Source organism: Anser anser (genome assembly GCF_964211835.1).
Source record: "Anser anser genome assembly, chromosome: 2".
Lineage (NCBI taxonomy): Eukaryota > Metazoa > Chordata > Aves > Anseriformes > Anatidae > Anser > Anser anser.
This window is the reverse complement of record NC_139721.1, coordinates 114783888-114805605: the sequence shown is the minus strand read 5'-3', so window position 1 is coordinate 114805605 and position 21718 is coordinate 114783888. Positions and strand designations below refer to the sequence as shown.

The 21718-nt window shown below is 44.1% G+C and overlaps 1 protein-coding gene across 2 annotated transcripts in view; it reads left to right on the top strand.

The window, feature by feature from the left end:
- SLC66A2 (solute carrier family 66 member 2) overlaps positions 1-20299 on the top strand; it is a 54274-nt gene extending 33975 nt beyond the window's left edge. For both annotated transcript variants that reach the window (XM_083824474.1, XM_083824473.1), the window contains 2 exons: positions 815-1031; positions 17198-20299. In XM_083824474.1, coding sequence (XP_083680600.1) covers positions 815-1031; positions 17198-17405 — 425 coding nt within the window. In that variant the 3' untranslated portion in view covers positions 17406-20299. The remainder of the gene's footprint in view (positions 1-814; positions 1032-17197) is intronic.
- The last annotated feature ends 1419 nt before the right edge of the window (positions 20300-21718 follow it).

Genomic DNA, 21718 nt, shown 5'->3' with positions numbered 1-21718 from the left:
TAAGCAAATATCACACTCGGTTTGTTCTTTGTCTTATTTTTTCTTGAGAGAGAGCATTGTGTTTCGTGGCATAGTGTTCTCATAGGTGTAAAAATGAATGTAAACCCTACACTCACTTGTGCTGGCAAAGTACAAATGTGAAAAAGTACATTTTGCCCTTGGAGAGGAAAATGGTGATGTCTGTGGGAGGTCTTGTTCCGGGTTGGATTCTCTTCACAGTTTTGCATCTTCCTCAGTAAACCTGTACTGCCTGTGCATCGCAGCTTGCCCTTTGCTGCAGGCAGCAGTACCACACCAAGGTACAGAGCTGTGGGCTTCGAGTGACCTTCTATCAGCCTGGATTCAGGCAATTTGAAGCTAAAGATAATGGTACTAAATGAAAGCACGCTTGCATTGATGTGCTTGGGACCCATGTTTGGTATTGTGAAGTTTTTTATGTGGAGCACTTCCTATGCCAACTCTGTCAGATTCATCTCCAGAGTTTGTTTCATACCTGAAGGTCAAAGGTTTGTCTTAAAAAAAAATAATTTTTGTGAAGTAATATTTAAATTAAAAATAAAGCTTTTGCAAATCTTTGTTTTATTGTTTCCTTATTGAACACCCCCACCAAAAAATGTTTTGCAAATCAAGTTTTCTATTTTTTATTTTTCATTTTATTTTTTCTATTTATATATATGTGTTGATTTTTAATGTATTTATCTATTTATTTATTTATTTTTAAATCCCTTTCCTCTTATTTCTGCTTCTCCCCATCCCCAAAGGCTGACAGTGTCTTGCTTGTGCTTATCGGTTCTCAATTCCTGTTCTGTTGCAGATTTTGACTTGAACTATTTTTGGCATTGGAGCAAGTTTACAGACTACGTGCAGTGTGTCCTGACCTTCACTGGCGTCACCGGTTACATCACTTACCTCTGGCTTGACTCATCTCTGTTCGTGGAAACACTGGGCTTCCTTGCAGTGTTCACCGAGGCTATGTTAGGTGTTCCCCAGCTCTACCGTAACTACCAGAATAGGTCTACAGAAGGAATGAGGTATGGTGTTTGTCTTAAATAAAACAAGTAAGTGTGTGCATGTGTGTGTAGGCAAACTTTTGTATTGTGTGGGTATAATACTTTCTGTGTGGGACGACGTCATCTTTTTAAATTTTGCTTGAAAATACAGCAGTTGTTGGAGTAGGTCCTCTGTCAGCACAAGCTGGTGCTGCACTGCTGAAGGCAGTGAGACCTCATTTACACCGCTGAGGTCGGACCCGTTGTTCAAGTCCAGCTGGGCAGTTCAAAGGTGGAATGTGTTTTATTAAAATAAATGTGTAAAACTACTGCTTTTGCCATTAGCAACATATTGTAGTTCAACTCAAGCTGTGCCACGCTTCTGATTAGGAATGGACTAAAGAGAAAGTATTTTGAGTCTGCAGCTTGTGACTGTCAAGAGTAACTCACATATTTGCTCATCACTATTTCTCACAAATTTATTTATCACTTTTACGTAATAAATGATTAGTGTATTTAAAAATACTGATATTTGAAAAAGCTCAAACAAGAGAATTTTACAGTCACGTAAACAAGTGTGGGACGGAAAATTTTCATCTTGTGCCCACTGTTGAGGCATTAAACTAGATTATTGTTTCATACTGTTTATTGGATATGTCAGTGTTAACACGAAGGTTTCCAAATTGCAAAGGCAACTTGTAAAACCTTTAAGAGAGGAAAGATTCACTGTGGTGCATCAGTGGACAGGTCTGTAGAAACAGTTCAGCAGCAAATTCAATTCACTAAGTGCTTTGGTCATTTGTGATTGACTTCTCCTTCACTGTTTTGAAATACTTTCTCTTTCATTGATTTTAAGCTTGCTAGCCTAATTTTTACTTTGGTCACAACACACAACCACCCCTCACCTCTCTCAGCTCAAAGTAATTATGTCCTTTGTGTGTTGATATTGTTTCCCTTGCTTGTTTGGCTTGGAAACACTTGTGTTAGCTACTTAAGTTCTTTTCCAGCTTGAAATGTTTTTGAGGGAATGTTTAGAAATCTGCTTTGATGCTCAAGGCATTTTTTGAATGGGAGTTCATTTGGCACAGAGTCAGGATTTTCTTCCAAAACATTTGATTATTTTGCATGCACACAATGCCTTGGAATTGTCTGTACCCATGATATCCAGAAGACAATTTACCTGCTAGACCTTGTTTATGCGCTGGTTTGATTTTTCCTTGTATGTTTTTTATCTATGAGTTGTAATGACATAATGCCATATTATAATAGCTGCTGCCAGGTAGTGTTTTGCTTTTCCTTAGTTCCTCTCTGGAGATCTGAGCTTTAGTTTTCCAGTCTCCTGTATATGCTATTTCGTAAAAGGAGGAAAAAAAATCTTTGTGTTTCCATGTAAAGCATTAAGCAAAGATTTGCAGAATTCTCATCTAAAACTGCTTCAGAGAAGAGTGCTGTGTTTAGTCAAGAGAAAACAGCATAAAAGCTCTCATTCCCTTGCCATCAAACAGAACTAGGTCCAAAGGTAGCCACCCTCCTTATCAGCTGTGCCAATGGGTTTCCCCTGGGTTCTACTCCCAAAGCAGTACTTTGCATGACATCGGACACTGATGGGCCTGGGTACTGATGAGACCGTTTACCACTTATTGTACACGTACTTATGTTCGTGCCAATGCAGATGTTCATCTTTCTTTTCTCGGGTTATACTGTAGTTTTATGTATGTTGCCAGAACCACTTATACTTTCTAGCAGTATGCAATACTGAGTTGTCTTAATGGTAAGCATTACCAGGCTCTTCCTACTGTTAGAATGCCTTCTGCTAGAGTTTTAACACCTCTTGAAGGAGCTGTTAGAAATTTTTCTTCTGAACTTCCCTTCCTGTGCCTGCTTCTCTGTCTAAAAGCATGTCAGAGAAGATACACCAGTTCTGGAAGGACAGAACTGAGCATGCAGCAGTCCAGTCAGGCTACTCATAGGGCTGAATTTATGAACTTGCTGATGCCCGCAGGGATTTATTTACCAGTCCATGCAGAAATAGTGTGCATGTGGATGTTTACACCGTCAAAAGCAATTGAGCTGGTGAGCCTTTGCCTGTCAGTTGGGCCATAATGGCTGGCTGCCAGGTATTCTCGTAGCAGTCCTCAGTGGCGAAGTAAAATACATGAGTTTCAAGTATCTTTGTGGCTTTAAACTTAATGGGGAGGGCGATGAGAATTTAGCTGCTCTGTTTAGTCTATTTAGTGACCTTCTGGACAATTATGTCTTGGTTAGAGGTGATAACTTTTTAAACCACAGCAATTTTGTCACCTGCGTTGCGCAAGTGGAGCCCATGTCCCTGATGTGCATCACAAAATTTACTGGGGTATGAGAAGGGGTTCCTTGAACGTCCTCATGGCTTGGCTGAGGAAAACAGCAACATGCATCTGTCACTGAATTAGGGTAGAATAGGACAGAGCAGCTGATATGTTGAGTCCTTTTCTACTTCAGCAAACAATTACTTTCCTAAGTGTAAACCAACAAAATAGAGGCAGAGATGCCAACTCTGCTACAGTTGCGATCAGATGCTCCTGGTATTACTCAATGCTTTTGCTTTGGGACAAAAGCCATACAGACAAGAATTTCCCCGCTTTTTTATCTTTGTGTCCCCTCTCCTGAGATACTTGACTTATAGTTGCTTTCCCCTTCTAATATGCTGCATTTTAGAGAAAAGGCCGTGTTCAGTGTGAGGCACCGGAGGAGGACGTTGTAGATCTAGCACTGCTGCACACAAAGGTAGGGACCTCCCGATCAGTTCACTGAGAGAATCCTATCCTTATGGGGAAAGCAGCTTTTGCAGAACTTCTGCAGTTGGAGTCGTGTGCTTTTTGGTGGGAAGAATCTCATCTCTGTGGAGGCTCAGGCACATGCAGGCACTGGTGTTGTTATGCACCCTTCATAATCCCATTAGACCTGCCTGTACCGAAGGAGGAGTGTGGAGGTTGTGCCTCTTTGTATGCTATGAAAAAGCTGTAGATGTGCTGTCCTACGTAGGGATGTGTTAACCCTGGTACTGCACAGGGGGTGGGTTTGCTTCAGGGCAGCCTTTTTTTTTTTCTTTTTTTCTTTTTTTGCATTCCTGTCCACTGTCCTGCCTTGTCTGGGACAATAATTGACCATCATTGAAGGTTTTTCACAAAAGCTCATCAAAATCACTTGGCAGTGACCATCTTTGCCTGTCAACTTACCCAGCTGCACCCAAAGCAAGAGGCAGCACAGCAAAAGTGCTGTGCCTGGCTCAGGGCCACGTGTGTGGCTGCAGGGTTACAGGCACAGAACCAGGGAAGGGCTGTGGTGGTCCTCTGTTCCCCAGGTCTCCCTCTTCTTGCCAGTTTTCAGTCTGCCTGAGAGGAACCACCTTTCTGCACATCTTCTGCCAAGTTTGGCCAACACTGGGTAGAAGGCTCAAACCTTTGACACACAGAGACAGCTGGCACAATCGATTAGCCTGCTGTTCTGTTCATATCAATCTGTCTTGAGAAGGCTGACCTGAAAAGGCTGAACGAGGAAAAACTCGGTATGGCGTTCAATCAGATAATGGTGCGATGTAGGTCACTGTGATTAGCAAGTTTAAAAAAAATACAAGTTGATATTTATTAGGGAGATAAAATTTTGTTGTAGGCTGCTTTTACTCAGTACTGCTCTATAGCTTTTTCCTTTATGACACGTGCAGCTCTACATCATATTTAAGGAAAGCTTTTGGCTTCTGAGGAAGTCTTTTCTTTGGGTTGTCCCAAAGACAAGTCCTCACTTTATCCAAATTCCATTAAGGTTAAGGAAAGCTGCTAGACTTTTCTGCTTGCATTAGGTGAGTCAGGTGCCACGATAAACACATGTAGAAGGCTTTATTTAGGAATGGCTAACCAGTATCTGGTCACCTACACTAGTGAGATTTTGCATTTAAGCATATTGGGCAAGTGCTCTAAAAATGGTACTGCTGAGTTAGGTTGAGGGAATTTTTGAACAGCAAGTAGGTAAAACAACTCAAGCGAGTTCTTATCTTTGGAGTTCTGGTGTTTAAAAGGAAACATAAACCCTACATTAGAGAGAACTGGCAAGAGTTGTGGATGTTTCCACTAAGGCACGAACTATACATTAGCTTCTTAACTAATAAATAAATTTAGTTCCATTGAAAAGAGATGTTAGATGCAATCAACATCTGTTACAGCAATTTTGTTAATATCTGTGGTTCTTTGGGGAAGTTCAGTAAAGGAGGAAGAGAAATAAACTGGAAAAGGATTTAAAAAGTGCTGAAAAGAAGGAAAATGAAGAGAGGAGAATGCAGTCAGTGGCAGTATTGTGGTTTGTTTGTTAGTTTTTATCCCAGCTCTTGTTTCTCATTGCCAGAACTTGCATGGATGCAAGCAAAATCAAAAAGAATAGGAGTGTAGGAATAAAGGATGCCTGTATCAAAATTCTAAAGTAGACATTGTCAAATGTGATGGTTACCTGAGTTGGTAATGCATTGTGTCTCATCCGGGACTTTAACCAATGAAAGCACTGAAGAGAGTTAATTGTTTAAGAGAGTCTTTCTAATTGTAGGCGCAGAAGAGAAAGCAGTTTTCCAGAGAATAATTAGGAATAAAAAGGTAGATGTGGGACCGAGGCAAATGGAAAAATCAAGGTCTTTAGCGTGAGCCAGAAAGATGTTGGGTAAATGCGAAATCAGCAGCACTTCTTAAAAGTGGTTTGTGTTTAGCTTAACGCTGTATAGGCCATTCTGTAGTTTCACTGCCTTTCCTGTTGTATGAAGTTAATCAAAACTGTCTGTCAGTGTACTTACAAACTGGTTGTTTTAAGCTGTTCTTATAATTTGCTGTAGTTCTGTGGTAGTATTCTTTTTCCTAGATACTCTTTCTTTCTAGTCAGATATTTAGTTTTCTCCATGTGTCTGCTAAAATCATTGTCATTGCTTCTGAGGCTCCAAACAGCATTCATACGATTTTTCTGGGGAAGTTTTAGTTCTTTCATCATTTTGCTTTGCTGACTTTCCTTCTTTCACTACTATAGCACCAATTAGCGGGTTACCATTGTCCTTTATAGTGACCTTTATCAAAAATATTCTTTGGGGATTATCGCTTTTGGTCTTTGTATATACATCCAGGTTTGCAAAAATTCATGGAGTAGCCAGTAAAGAGTTTTCATGACAAGATGGACAAGATTTTGGAAGGCTTAGCACTTCTCTCTTTACCTCTTCTATCTTCACCTTTTCATTTGAGGTTCTAATGAATACCAGAAACATCAGATTCCCTTTCTGAATCTGTCTTCTTTAGAGTTAAGTGGGTAAAGCAAGTGTAAGTCCTCAGAAGATTTCTAGCTTCTTCTAAGAGCTACTACATCAGGAAAATAAACAGGCTTGGTCTCTCTTTAGTGCACTCAGAATGGCATGGAGTCCTCTCTCAGCATGTAAACAGATAGTTTGAAAACCATTTTGTTCCAATCCCTGGAAGCAAACAGCTTCTCTCCTCTTTTCAGTTCCAGCAAACCTGTGATTTCTCTGCCCTTGGTCCATTGTCCTTTCCTTTCCCTGTTCTGTTCCTCAGTGTCCACAGACTTTCTGTGGACACGTTGCCTGCAGATTGCTGTGCTGGGGCCAGCACCATGTTCACCTCTGTTCTTGCCTTGCATATCTCCCCAGAGCTGTTCTCTCGAGACTTGCAGTCACACAGAGACGGTTCTTTGTGCCCTGTGTACTCAACATGTAAGAATTTCAGGAACTGAAGGAAGAGGCGGGTTGAAAAAAAACACAGGAGGGAGTGTGAGACCTTCCTTCCCTCGCCCTTCCAGCACTTCTGACAGTGTATGAGCAGCAGTATCAGCTTCCTTACGCATCATCCTGATTGTAGCATGGTATGGATTGCTAAAGCTCTTGTACATATTGAACCTCTTTTCTCTTTTCTCTTCCCTGGCACCTAATCCTATCAGCTCAAAAAGCAAATTCAAAGAAAATGACTTCAAACCAAAAGCATTCATCTTTTACAAATAGTTCAAGGCTTCATCACATTAAAGGGAATAAAGCACTGCCTGCGTGTCTAAGCAATGCTCTCTTCAGTTGGTGCTTTCTTCTGTGTCCTGAAAATTTGAAATACAAGAGAAAATTTTTTGTACTTCTGTAACAAAAGCATTCCATTAAGTCTGGTCACACTGTTTTCTGCTGGCGAGGAAGTTTCATGCAAGTTATTTTGCATAATTAAGGCCAGGTCTTGCCAAATCACATAAGGTCAGAGTTGGTCTTATTAGAGGAACCTGAGAGAGGAAACTTTTCTAAAAAATATATTGTTCCTTTGCTACCTAACAAATTTGAGAGAAAAATGCTTTGATTCTTGAAATTCCAGCACCTGGATTATTCTGCTATTGTTCACAGCAGCCAGTTGTATAAGAAGGATGATTTGTCTGCTTACGTGGCTACAGAGTTACCCCCCTCCATGCAGTAGGACCAAGCGAGATAAGGGAACTGGAATGGAAGTAGAACGAGATTCTGCTTGGGACAAATGTAAATTGAGATGTGAGGATGCAAATATCCAGAGTGGTGATATTGAATGTGATGAAGACTTGTAAAGTGAACACAGTAGTGAGAGATTTAAGTGGTAAATAGTTGAAGTAGAATAGCAGGAAAAATGGGTTAGTGGAATTTAGGCTGGGAAGTGACTTTGCAGAATAGTGCAGGAAGATGGGATTTTCTGTTTCAAGTTGACCTGCAATGGTGCATCTGGTCCCTGCTCCTCAGATACAGAGGGAAAAACAAAGAGAAGAAGAGCAGGCAGTGCTGTGTCTGCTGTGCTGGATGGTCTGCCCAAAAGCTAAAAGAGGGAAAGAAGTGCTTGTAACATTCATGAGTGGGATGATGAAAGAAATGAAACTTGCTGTCAAAAAAAAGCTGTTTCAATGATGCTCAAAGGTAGGGTTATAATTTGTTGCAGGGAGGATGGCTGGAAATGGTATATGTGAACATAAGGGAATGGAATCAAATGACAAGAAAGGCGTCCTGGCATTTTCATGTAAGCTTTCACAGTAGTGGTGGAAGAACTGTCCCTTCAGATACTAAATCCTGTGCTAGAGAATTTCCTAAAACAGGATTCATACTGGGCGAAGGAGGAGATGGGAAAGAGTTTGGTGATGAAGTTAGCCTAGGGGATGTCTGTCCCTTTTGGATTGCATTTGGATTTTATCCCTCTTCAAATTGATTGTGTCCCAACACTAGTATAAAATGAAAGACTCTAATGGGCATTACACACAGACATTGCTCCCCTGTTCCTAGCAGCAGCCCTGTGGATAGCAGCAGCTGTGTCCCTCTTGCAAGCAGGCAGGCTGCAGCACTTCTGTGCAGGGGGCTGATTTGCTTTGCTGGGAAATGTGACGTGGGGGTACAGGGCGGCCCTTGAGGTGCCACAGCGGGCAGTGTGCGGCCCTGGGGATGGCAAGTGTGCTCATTCAGCTGGCTGTGCCAAACTGCTGGAGATGGGCTGCGTGAGAGCATCAACAGCAGCATGAGCCAGCAGCTGTGCCCACAGCTCCATTGATTACAGTGTCTTGAGGGGGAGTGAGAGAGAGGTAAAGGGGACAAATGCTCCAGAACAAATTCATGAGGGAGATCCTAAAGGATGCTGTAATTCAGGTGTGCTGTAGACCATCTCCACTAAACTGATGCTACTGGGCTCTGTGGTGGTGGCAGACAGTGCTGCAGACTGTACTGTGAGCAGTGCAAGGTGTGGTTTGTTTCCCAGCCCCTTTACCTGAGGAAAGCAGTTCCCTGTCTTGACAGTTCTTGCAACTTCCAAACCCATCGGGAGCAGAAACTCAGAGTCTTTCTGATACATCTTTGTGCCAGTTGTCTGAGCAGACCTGGGCTTCGCAGTCTGGCCAGCGTCCATTTCTCCATTTCCTGGAAGGAGGGCACTGGTGTGAGATGTGGTTCAAGTCTTTCCTCTGATCCACAGGAGAGGTTTACTTTAACACCTGCTGTGCAGACTGAGGGTGTTTGAGGCTGTTAAGATCTGCTGCCCTTCTTCCTGCAGCATCTTGTAGCCAAAGGCTGTAACGCATTAGAAATGCTTTGTGGACGTTAAGGATTACCAGTCAGGGATCCTTACAGACTAATCTTTAGGCATAGCTGCTTGAAATCGCCAGAGCAGTGATCTTGGACCATCCACAGTCCCCATGTTGCATGTCTTGTAGCTTCCTCTTAACTCTCCTTTGGTAGATCTATTCTGACAAACACTGGCTTCTGAGTGTGTGTGCTAAGCAGTGTCAAAATGCCTGACGTCCTGCTGCTCTTGGGAGTTTAGGAAACAGGTGTTCATGAGGAGAAATAACTGACAAATATCTGCTTACCTTTTTTTTTTATATATAACACTTTTTTTATTTGTGTGCCTGGAATAAAATGCATGTATTAAAAAAAAGCTACCAACAAACATTCACTACATCTTTCTGCGTTTATCTGCCTCATGGTGTTCCAGAATGAAATCTTCCATTCCATCTTCCCTAAGTGAAGTGTTACAGTCCTTGCAAGTTACGGGAGCTTTCACATAGTTTGCTCTTGTGTTTAGCCTTCTGTGGTATCCATTACTTACGGATGAGGCTTCAACTCAGCTCCAGAGACCCAGAATAAATGCCGCATCTCTCTTGCTGCATTCTTCTCAAGTCTGCTAGCAGTGTGGGGCTGGACAAGTGGCTCCCTCTGGAGACTGTCAGTGCTGCTCCAGCTTTGGAGGGATTGTTGAAAAGTGAGGTAAGGAGCTCTCTTGAAGACAGGGCATGTAGGACTGGTAGACAGTTTCATGCTTGGATTCCTAGCTGGCTGTGCAATATTTAAAACGCAAGATCTATGCTTGCTTACCCAGAAGGACCTGGAGACACATTTAGTTCCCAGATTTTCGAACTTCAGCCTCTGTATATCTGATCCCAAAGCTGCTCCCCCCCACTCCCGCCAATAACTTTTGGCATGCTGTGTGATTAGCTTAGCATCAGGAAAGCTCCTTCTTTGTTAAGCCTTTTGTTTGTTTGTTTTGTTAGGAACAAATGCTCTGTTTACTGATTTTTGTTTGTTTTGTACAGTGTTAAAAATACCATGCCATTAGGGTTTCATGTTTTCCGGTTTTGCATTTCACTGTTGAAGGCAGGCCAGCCTCTGATTGAAATGCAGTGTTTGGGATACTTGTTGTCTTCTCTAAGTAGCTTATTTTGGAGCTGCAGATGGGAGCTGAAAGTTTTCCAGAGTCAGGGTATTGTAACAGAATCTGCTTTCTCTTCCAAACATTCCCATGCAAATGGCTTGGGGGAGGTAACGGCTTAAAAGGTTGCAAGAGAGAGACTTTCTGTCCCCTCTTCCTCACTTCCCAAGAGCAAATGCAGTGTTCAGAACATGCATTGGAAAGCTATTTTCATGTGGACCTTATCCCCAAAAGGGGATACTTGCTTGTCAGCTCTGAAATGACTTTATTCTGCTTTTATATCCCAAGAACTGTTGCATTTTTTAACATATATGGAAGCCAGCTGCCAGTATATGAATAAATGCCGGAAATTGTGGCAATCTAAAAAAATCAGACTTTGAATCCAGCATTGCCTGTGTCTTGGTCTAACTCTTGGCTGTGATTTGGAGAAACTGTGGTCACCTTCCACTAAGTCTTCAATGAAAGGAATCTAAGCTAATTCTCCTTTTTTTAAGGTCCACTTGCCTGAGACAGAAGGAAAAGAACAACTTGTGAAGTATATGAAGATCAATAAATCATATTCATTTCTCTGTTATTGAATGTAACTGTTAAGATTTTTGTGATCATTGACTGTCTGAGCACAGTAGGCACCAAGTTTGTGGCAGTCGCAGGATGCAATTACATCAGGGCAACACGTACCTCCTGTTGCTATTTATGCCGGTATGTCTGGTCAAACCACTACAGAATTTCTCAGCAGAAGTCACTGTCTAATGTCTGATTCTCTTTGTGCAGGGTATTTTTGGGTTTGTGTGTTAAGATACAAATACGCAGTCATAACATTGATGTGAGAAAATCTACAGAGCAAACAGGAAGCGAGCGCTGCCGTGTTTCTGTTTTTGTGTAGGTTGGTGCCAAGTAGCAGCCCGTGTTCTGCAAACTGCTGTTCTGCAGCTCTGCTAATGTGTCACAGTTTGTAAGTTATTTCGATAGGTGGTTGCAAGTAGTCTTTAAGACGGAGTGGTTTAGTAGGGAGGGGAGGGAGGAGGCTTCTTGTGTAGTTTTTTCTACAAGATCTTCTTTGCAATTTTGCTCTTCCAGATGAAGACAGAAGAAAGGTGTAACGACCAAGAAGTGGCTAGTGTTGAGCAGAGTATGCTCAACAGACTCCAGCAGAAAATCAAAGATCTGAGATGGTGACAGGCAGGTTTTGAGCAGAAGGAATGAAAAAACTGAAAAGCTTTGATTCCAGCAGAATGAGTCCTGGATAATGGGGCCGGGATGGGTGTTGAGCCTAAATATCTGGCTAGTCTCACTGTTGTGTAAATTACACAGACTTTTGTACAGTTACTCACAGAGAAGAAACACGTGTTTTTTTTTTTTAATACACTTTTCAAACTCTTTCTACACATGAATAATTTGGTGAGTATTCTTTAAAAATTATGATTCATTGGCTGACTGTAGATAGTGACGTACTCAGACATTATCTCTAGTTGCTGTCACCTCAGAATTAATACACAAAGGACAAGGAACCTGAATGAGGCAAGTTCATTTCTTGAGAAAAATGAATGCTGTTTTCCAGCATGCCATTTATTTGTTTAGAAAATGATATTGGTACAGTGTCCTTATGAAATGTACTCAGTGGCACAGAATAGAAGCACTGTAGGGCATTTTTATATTACCATATTAAAAAATAGAATTTAGCAACGCACCCCTAGTCGTCATCAGAAATGATGATCTAAGGAAGGTGCTTGCTTTTAGGTTTGTTGTCATTGGGCACTGCAGTACTTACTACTTTTACATTATATTACATTACTGGTAAGTGCTATTTTTGCTTCACGTCTGTTTTGGCCTCTGGCTATACCATCTATTTCTGTGCAGTTCCTTCCTCCTGCCCCTCTAGTTGGCATTTCTGTTAATACAGAACCAAATGCTACCATTTGTTTCTTTCTGCCTCTTCAAACTGCTCTGTGGCTCTGCACACCTGTAACCCACTCACTCGTTTGTGCCAAGAGCAGAATGGACACTGTGCTCTCCTAATGACTGTATCCTTCATATCAACAAGGTGAACATTTCCTGCCTTCCATGCCTCTCCAGTGTGGCTCTACGCTATTACTGGAGGGATACGAATTTATTTACTCCTAAATCCTGCTTTGCTGTGTACCTGGTGCTGCACAGAACAGCAAAGCTGAGCTCACTTGTGCAGCTTTGCAGGTGTCAGGAAGATCAAGTGTGAAGTTAGACTTTGTGAGACAGGTTGGGAAGTCTGCTGTGTGCAGCTTCCATGTGCTGAGCTGTCCAGTGCTGGGCAGTGGTGACAGTGGGGCCTGCCTGCCTCTTCCAGCAAAGCTCATCTGCGTTAACAGCGCAGCAGCTCCTCTTGCACTGTGATGCTGTGATCTGGCAGCTGGTGGCACCTGGTGCATGGTGTTTTGGAGATGCAGAGCCAGGCAGAAGGCTTGCTTACCGCTGTTGACAGCCTGCACTAGAGCCGCTGCTGCATCATGTGGCTCTGTGTAACAGTTCAGGCTGTTATTGTGATCCTGCACATGGCATGCAGAATCCTGCAGGGAAAGAAAGCTGAGGGACTTGTGAGTTGTCCCCTTTGGCATATTGGTGGCTTTTTAAAATCGAGCCCCACACATCTTACAGGAAGGGACTGGAGCTTCATTCAGCAAGTGGAAGTTACAGCAGAGCAGTGGAAGAAAGGCTCAGGTATGCTCTCCTCTTTTTCTTGTTCCTTCCCCACAACCAACTGAAAAAAAATATTTATTTGGTCAACAAAACCACGTTTCTGCACAGACACTCTGCTCTTTTTTCTTCCGAGGCAGGTAAGATGGCAGCTGATCTGACTAGGGTTTGTTGCTTTCTTTGTTTTCTACTCCAAAAGTAAGAAAAAAATCACGAATAACTTCCCTTTCCCGAGCAAGTGGGCAATATTGAGAAGCTGCAGATAAAAACTGGCTTTTCTGTACAGCGTGGCATCTGGAAGTGAAACAGTAGGTGGAGATAGGAGAGCAGTGATGGTATAACCACGCAGTTGGTCGTGCAGAATCATGCACGCACCTTTGCATTACTGTGAATGGTGTATGCAGCTAGGACAAAGCAACTGCACAGCCTAAGTATGGGGGCAGGACCATTACTATTGCATTCTTCCCAAGGACTTGTACCACAAGTTTGCACTTCTCTTCCATTTCCTGTCATCCCCTGCACTGTTGTAGCCTCTTTTTCCCCTTCTCATCCAACCAGCCTCTGGTACCTTACCAGCTTTCCTCCAGGGCTTTTCATCTCCTCTCACTTCTTGTTTGTCCCTGTTTCCTTGCCAAGCTGTTTTTGGCTACCCCACACACCTTCAGATCTGTGCTGTACGTGCTCCTGTCATCCAGACCAAGTCTCTACTCGAGGGAAGCAGAGGAGAGTGAGCAGCTGGCACTCCCCGTCACTGTTCTGCGTTAACCCTGGGTTCTGGCAAGCTAGGTGCAGCTGCAATACGGAATGTTTGTGGAACACCTAGAATTTTGTGTGTTTTTATTTTGTATTCTTATAGTCCTTTGGTGATTTGCAGGTTTCGTTCAAGCTATTCAACAGAGGAAGGACGTATGTTTTTTGATTGCTGTTGTTAGATTTTTAAACTGTCCATGATGTTTCTAAAATAATTTTTGAAAAGGACAAATTGAGATGTTCTTATGTATAGAGCATTTTGCCAGATCCCAGTGAACACCTCAGGCATGTTGCTGCTTTCCTTGAGCATCTGATATACCAGCTGAAGAGAGGGACTCGAGAACATGCAAAGGCTCGTGAAATATGTACCAAGTTACCCAGTTGGTACTGCAAGCTGCTGAGTTTACAGGTGGCTTTCTAGCAAAACCCTGAGTTTGCTTTAGTAAACTCTGGTGATTTAACACTGATGGCTAGCTCAGCACCACCACAACATGCTCTCACTCCCCCTCAAAAAGACGGGGAGAAAAGGATGAAAAAAGCTCATGGGTTGAGATAAGGACAGTGAGATCGCTCGCCAGTAATCATTATGGGCAAAACAGATTCAGCATAAGGAAAATTAATGTAATTTATTGCCTACTGATAACAGGCTAGAGTAGTGAGAACCATAACCAAACCAAAAACACCTTCCCCCCATCCACCCTCTTCTACCTCCCCCAGGTGGCTGCGGTCAGTCCCTAATGCTTCGTCTCTGCCGCTCCCTCACGGTCACTCCCTGCCCCTGCTCCCCGTGGGGTCCCTCCCACGGGATGCCGTCCTGCCCGAACTGAGCCTGCGGGGGCTGCCCACAGGCAGCAGCTCTTCAAGCACTGCTCCCACATGGCTCCGTACCACGGGGTCCATCCATCCCCCAGGAGCAAACTGCTCCAGCACGGGTCCCCCACGGGCGGCAGCTCCCCCCAGACCCCCTGCTCCTGCGTGGGCTCCTCTCCACGGGCTGCAGCTCCGGCCCGGGGCCTGCTCCTGCGGGGGCTCTCCATGGGCCGCAGCCTCCTCCAGGCCACATCCACCTGCTCCACCGGGGGCTCCTCCACGGGGGGGCTGCAGCGTGGAGATCTGCTCCGTGTGGGACCCATGGGCTGCAGGGGGACAGCCTGCTCCACCAGGGGCCTCTCCACAGGCCGCAGGGGAACTGCTGCTGCGTGCCTGGAGCACCTCCTGCCCTCCTGCTGCACTGACCTTGGGGGCTGCAGGGCTGCTTCTCTTCAGATTTTCTCACTCCTCTCAGCTGCTGTTGTGTAGCATATTTTAGCCTTTCTTAAACGTGCTCTCAAAGAGGTGAAGCCAGCATTGCTCATTGCCTCAGCTCTGGCCAGGGGCAGGTCCCTTTCGGAGCCAGCTGTAGCTGCCTCTCATCTAACATGGGGCAACTTCTGGACTCTTCTCATGGAAGCCCCCCCTGCAGCCCCCTCAGCTAACAAACCCTTTCCATGTAAGCCTAATACAGAACTCAGCACAATGTGTGACACAACCAGAAGAAGTGTGTATCTAGAGTTCAGTTCCTAAGGCACTGCTGAACTGCAGGTATCCATAAGGTTTCACCCAGTGATTATTCCTTCTTTGGGTGTTGAAACTGTTAAAACTATAAACCTCCTGACAATGTGCATTTTCTCCACGTCTTCACTGCACTGTGGGGTCATTTTTAAAACCTGGCTAGCTTTCTCCATGTGGAATATATGACAAACAGCCCACGTGTGTTAAATTCCTATTCAGATCTTTGGTGGCATGCCTAAATTAACTTTATGTTGATGACATACAGTTTGTCTGGCCTGACAAGGTTAGCATGTACTGCACCTCTAGTGCCGGTCCCCAGCCACGCTTTTAAATTGTGATCAGCTGCCCAGCAAACACTGACAAGCTTAAAATCAGAGGAGGAGGAATCTTGGCTGCCTGCAAGCAAAGTGGCAGTTTTCTTACCCTCACAGTTCACCATTCTCCCCAGTTAAAATCCCACACAATCTCCACCACCCCCTACACATGTAAACCTCCTGTAAGTGGGACGTAACGCGATCTGTTGAGACTGGGGATGGATGCAAGGCAGGTAGCGCAAGCTATTTGCGCTGAGCACAGATGATGCTGTGGGTTCAGCAGTTGCTTTCCTTCTTCTCTGATTATTTATTTAAATTTTTAGAATTACCTTGAGTGGGGAGTGACTGCTCACTCAGCCCCATGTCCTTCCTTGCACTTCCACACAAAGCCTCTCTTTGGAAGGTCTGTAACATTGTAGACTTGTTGTTTTATGCTGTCAGTGGGGTGACATGAGTTACAAAAGCTTATGTTTCTGTAGTGCACTCAGTCAATATAAACTGATGCTCTTGACCACCATCTGGGGAGAGAGCGGGCTGCAGCATTTGGCTTGCAAAACAGCATTGTGTACTTGTGTCCAAAACAAAAATTGTGCTAGCTCCCTGACCGAATGTTTGGGAAACGAATGTTGTCCTAACCTGCTGCGTGTGCGTGACTGCATTTGCTGAATTGAAGTCAGTGCTGGCAAAACATAATTGTTCATAATTACAACAAATCATGCACAATGCTCATACTGAGAACTACAAAGCTTTTGTCTACTGCCGCTTATCCAGCTGCTCTGTAAATTCTCTGGTTAAAGCACATTAACCTCAGAAACAGCCTTCAGGAACTAGCTGTGCATGTTTTGTTGAAGGCATAGAAGAAAACTGGTTTGTGTGAAGTTTGAAGAACTTGCTTCTGTTCCCCTGAGCTTCTTCTGATGCAGGAGAGCAGGAGCTGGGTTGCAGGACAGGAGGTGTCTCGGTGATACAGCAAGATAAAAGCAAAGATGGCTAATTAAAAGGAAGTCTGGGTGGGCATTGTTCTTATACTGTGTCCTTGATGAAAATCCCTGGTGATATTCAGCCTTCTGGTAAACAGCTGCAGACACGTGATTTCCCCTCTTTCCCTGTTACTGGACAGTCTGTCTTTCTGGTTTTTAGATTTTTATTTTCTTCAATAAGAAAAGATTTCTTGTATCTATCAGAAACGTGTGTTTCTACATGATGGTAAAATAACATGATGCTATTGTGTTTCTACAAGATGCTAAAAAAGTGTGCGTGCATGAGGGAGCAGGTGTATCTTGTTACTTGACATGGTGTGAGCACAAAATTGTACACACAAGAAGAAGCTGGGATTAACTGATTTTTTTGCATGCACTGGATTACTTTGTTTCATGGTCAGTGCTGTCAGCGTGTGTCAGTCATGTTTACAGAGCACTTCTGAGTCAAATATCCTAGCTGGGCATTTTAAAATGTTGGATGTCTAAAATGTACCTTCATAGCCACGGCATTTGAAGCTGTAATTGCTGAGGTAAGAGCACCGGAGGTTGTGGGGTGGAGAATTTCCAAGTACAGCGCCACACCTCATGGCTAGGCTAAGCTGTGTGTCCTAGCAGAGAGGAATCTCAACCCACTGTAGAGTATAAACCCTTGCTGATGTAGGTGGATCCTCTGGTACAGCTGATCTAATCACATGCTGAGTTCTTCCTTGCAATAAACACCATTACCCTTCTTTTCTGTCTTTTAGTGTCAAGATGGTGCTGATGTGGACGAGCGGGGACACCTTCAAGACTGTTTACTTTATCTTGAATCAGGCCCCTTTACAGTTCTCCATCTGTGGACTCCTGCAGGTCTTTGTGGACATCGCTATCCTGCTGCAGGTTTACTTGTACAGCTCCTACCCTCAGAAGCCCACCTCCCACACGGCGCACCCTGCCAGCACCAAGGCCCTGTGAGGCGCTCGGCAGGACAGGCTGCAGGTCAGTGGCGCTGCAGGGTCAGCCATGGCACCTCCTCTTCCACTTGTAAATACTCCTGCATTGCTGAGCTGAAAGCAGATAAGAGAACAAGGATCGAAAGCCTGGTTGCACTTCCAGCTCTGGGGTTTTTATTTAAAATAACTTGCTCTCTCTGTTCTCAGGCTTTGCTGTACAGAACTGGTTCCTGGTGGGGGGAGGGACACTTTATTTTTGCATATGTACCTATGAGCCTTATTGATTCACATAGGTTTGTATATTAATCACAAGGGCTGGATGTTTTGTGTTTTTAATGCTATTTAAAAATGTTACACCACAGAAATGATAGGATATTTTGTCTGAGACTTTTACCTATTTATATAATATGAAGTCTGTATATTGGCAGGAAGGTTGTGGCATATGTTAGCATTCAGTATCTCCATGACGTAGGAAGAAGTATTGAAGAGCAAATGTTGGAGCTTTCTCTTTTTTGTTGAAGAAGGGTAAGCAGAAAGGGAGGGAAGCCCTGCAAAGAGGCGAACAACTGAAAGTGAGCAAGTCATACACAGTATGAAGTGTCAGCATGCCGAAGAGTGAACTGTAACACGCGCCTGCTGCAGTATCAGTGCAGCAGGCAGAAGTGTCAGCGTGAGGAATGGTGGCTGAGTACAGGCAATGCTGTGCCACGTGTAGAGCAGGCACAGTCAATCAAATGGTCAGTCAAAAGGAGAAGCGAACAGGAGATTGCGTGAGGGGCTCTAACAGAGCCTTGCTCAGTGGGATTTGGGAACAGACTGACTGCTGCAGCCATGCACAGGATAGGACTGGGCTGGAAGATGCCTGTCCCAGGAGCCAGTAGATGTGCATTGCCATTGAAAGTGAGTCCACTTTCATTGCCCTAGAGGGAGAAGTGAAAAAGTTTGAGACAAAGTCGTGTCCTATGGAATAGGACTAGCATCTGACCACTTGATTTGTTGAGGCTGAGAGTCACGTTCACGCTGTTTAATGCCAAACAAGAACCAGTTTGTATTCGGGAGTGTTTCTTGCACTGACCCAAAAAGGAAGGAGTCCACATTTTTCCTTTTTTTTTTGTTGCTTAAGATCTTCCAAGCTCTTTGGAGAATCAACAGTCTGTAGTTAGACAGAGGGACTGAGAAAACAGATAGGACAGAGAGTTTATTTATAAACACAGATGTTGTCTGTACTGGCTGCTTGCCAGCATAGGTCATTGCGCCCTTTCTGAGCACTGCACATGTCTAGCAGCTGCAGGTGGTGTGGGACCCTCAGGGGGCTGTGCCCAAGCCCACGGGCTTCTGCCAGTTGCCATAAGGAAACCACTGTGGTTGGGCTGAAACAACTACTGCAAGATGCAGAGCCCCAGGAGCATTTGTGCCTGTGCTGCTTTCTTCTTTGTGAAACTCCCTCCCTGCTGCGGGATGAGCCCCGTGTGACTGCAGGCAAGGCATTAGAGCTAGGATAGATTTCTGAGAATCATTTTTTTTTTCTCCAAGATCAGCACAAGAGCTTGTGTTTCGTTATCAACGGGAGCAAGTCTGAGGTTTAATAACTTCAGTGAGTAAATCAGGTACTTTCCCTATCCTATTTTACTTGGGAATCTCATGACCTGAGTCTGGACTGTCTTCACTGGTGGCAAACCCTCCTCTGTTGGGAAAGCAGCAGCAGGCCACAGCAGCAGTTGCATGACGCCTGGTTGGGAATGTCCCTTGTAGGACAGGGGGGAGTGGGCTGGCCCCGTGGTCTGTGCTGCTTTGCAGACCCGTGCCTCTGCCACTCCCCAGGCAGCCCAGGCTGACATCGGGGCTCACGCCGCACGTGCCATGTGGTTTTGGCACTGCCATGTTGGTGGCGGAGCGCCGAGCCCCAAACCTGTGAGCAGAGGTTTGGGCCATCCTTCCCTTCCGTGGGGCACTGCTGGAGGTGGAGGTAAGGGGCATCCTCACAAAGTCCCTCCTGCCCAGGCAGATCCAGCAGACCAGAACAGAGGACAGCTGCTCTTTCTGAGGGGTGGGCAGAGATGCTCTGCCTGGGCACTGCCTCCACGCTCCTTGTTCGATACCCTTCTTTTTTAGGCCTGAAGTGACCTTACAATGACAATGTACCCGGCATGGCAGACTATGAATGTTTTGTTCCTCTCTTTTTTTTTCCAATGTTCTGGTTATGTTAAATGAACATCTGGGCTTTTGTCTTTTTTAATTGAAGACTTATTTAACAACTGGCTTCTCTGGTATGCTGCTTTAATGAGGATTGTATTTCTACTGTATGCAAATGAACACTTTCCTGTGTGTTTTAATGGTCTGATTTTTTTAATACCTTGTAATGATAAGATTTTTGTATATGGTGGTCTTTTCTAATCTATGAAAAGGGGATAATAAATTTAAATGGCTGTTAAGAAATATGCTTCTGTATGTTACAGCTTCACCTGGGAGTGCACACTTTTGGCCACCTCTTTGGCTTTAAACTACAGGTATTACTGATAAAATAACTGTTGTTTTTTCCTTATGGGACTCTCCCCGGGCAGTTTCTTGAGCCTGCCACCAGTACCCAAACCAGTGTGCAGTCTCATTCACACTAGAGGTGCAAATATTGGAAGAGAAGCCAGTGAAAACACATCTAAAGTCATCTTCTATATGTGGCATTTAATAAGGTAGGACTCTTGGCTGGGAACTGTTGAACATCACCTTGCAAGATACTTTACAGAGAAAATGTTACAGAACTTTGTTCTTAGTTGTCATGAAGTATCTGTATCAATGATCACCTCGGAGAATAATAAATCAATTACTTTAAATAACTCTTTGAATGTATGGCACATTTCATGAGTTTATTTTCTGTCAGTTGTAATGCTTTTTAAATAAAAGAAACCTGTTATACATAAACTGCAGCATTGCTGTGTTTTGTTTGGATATAAGATACGTGTTTCTTAAATGCTACTGTAGTTCATCCTGTACAGAGCATCATCCATAGAAATAATCAGCAGTATTTTTCCTCCTGATGGGTGGGTAAGCACAAGGTGTGGTTTGTCGTGAGGTCATGATAGAGGATGACAGGAATTGTGGATATCTGTCCTCAGCTCTTTCATACATTCTGGGGCGAACTTACACTCGCCGTCTTTTTAACCTACTCTCTTGTATGCTTGTGATGGTCACGGTAAAAACAAATTACTAAGAGATTACTATGTAGCTTTAAGAAAAGCAAGCAAACAAAACCATGTCAGGCAAACTGCACAAGGAGGTCAAAGACAGGACACAGCTGAGGGACAAGCAGGGGGACATGAGGGACATGCTCCTCACAGCCTCAGCACAGAAGATGAGGAAAACAGGTGTGACATCTCATGGTCAACCACTGTGTCAAGGAGTGCTCACCTTCTTCACTGTTGGTAACAGAAAGAATTCAACAGTATACCAATAAATAAACATACTGTCCGAATACCTGTGATAACAGCAACGAATAAAAGAAGCGGACTAGAACAAAATGTGAGGCACGCACAGAAACAGTGGACACATCTCCATATGAAAGCCTTGTAAAGTAACCAGGTCCCAAGCAGAAAGCAGTATTTGGAAGTGCCCCGATGGACAACTTGTGACTTCCAGACCCCCATCCTGCCCCTTCTGTGTCCCAGTTTACTTGGATTTGACTCTCATGGGTACTGTCCTACCTGTGCTAAGCTGAAACTGAGGGGTTTTGCTCAGCCTCAGACGGGCCAGCAGAACCACACAGGATTTCTTTACTCCCTTCATCTGCCTCTTCCCTCTTCTGCTCCAGTGCTTCACACTCTCTTAAGGCTGTAGTTAGTAGGGGCGAGGTGCTGTGAGCGCTATGGATATTTTGCCCCCTGTGAAGCAACTGCTGTGAGGCTGCCACAGGTTATGCCTGTTCTGGCCCTGTTGATGTGAGACAGCAACCTTTGTCTGGGTGACCACTGAGGAGCGTGTTATGACTGTCATGGTTTTATGATTGTAATTTTTCTTAATTAAGGTTGCTCTGAGGTGGAAGATGGCTGTACGTGTGCCATACCAGCAGCAGGAATTGTCTGACTTTGTGCCGCTCCCTCTAACACTGTCCCTTTACAAGCCTGTTACCACATTTTGAGCTCTCAAACACGCAATGAGTCTCAGTCCCATGCCAGAGAGGACATTTCTTTTTCTTTGATGCAAACAGAATGTGCTACAACCATGAAGTGCTAGATTGTGCTTCACAAGAAGTATATATAACTATCTACTGGCACTGGCATGCATGCAGGCAGTAGTACAGCATTTTTTCTAGTTAGTGATAAATGGCCCTAAATCATTCGTGTG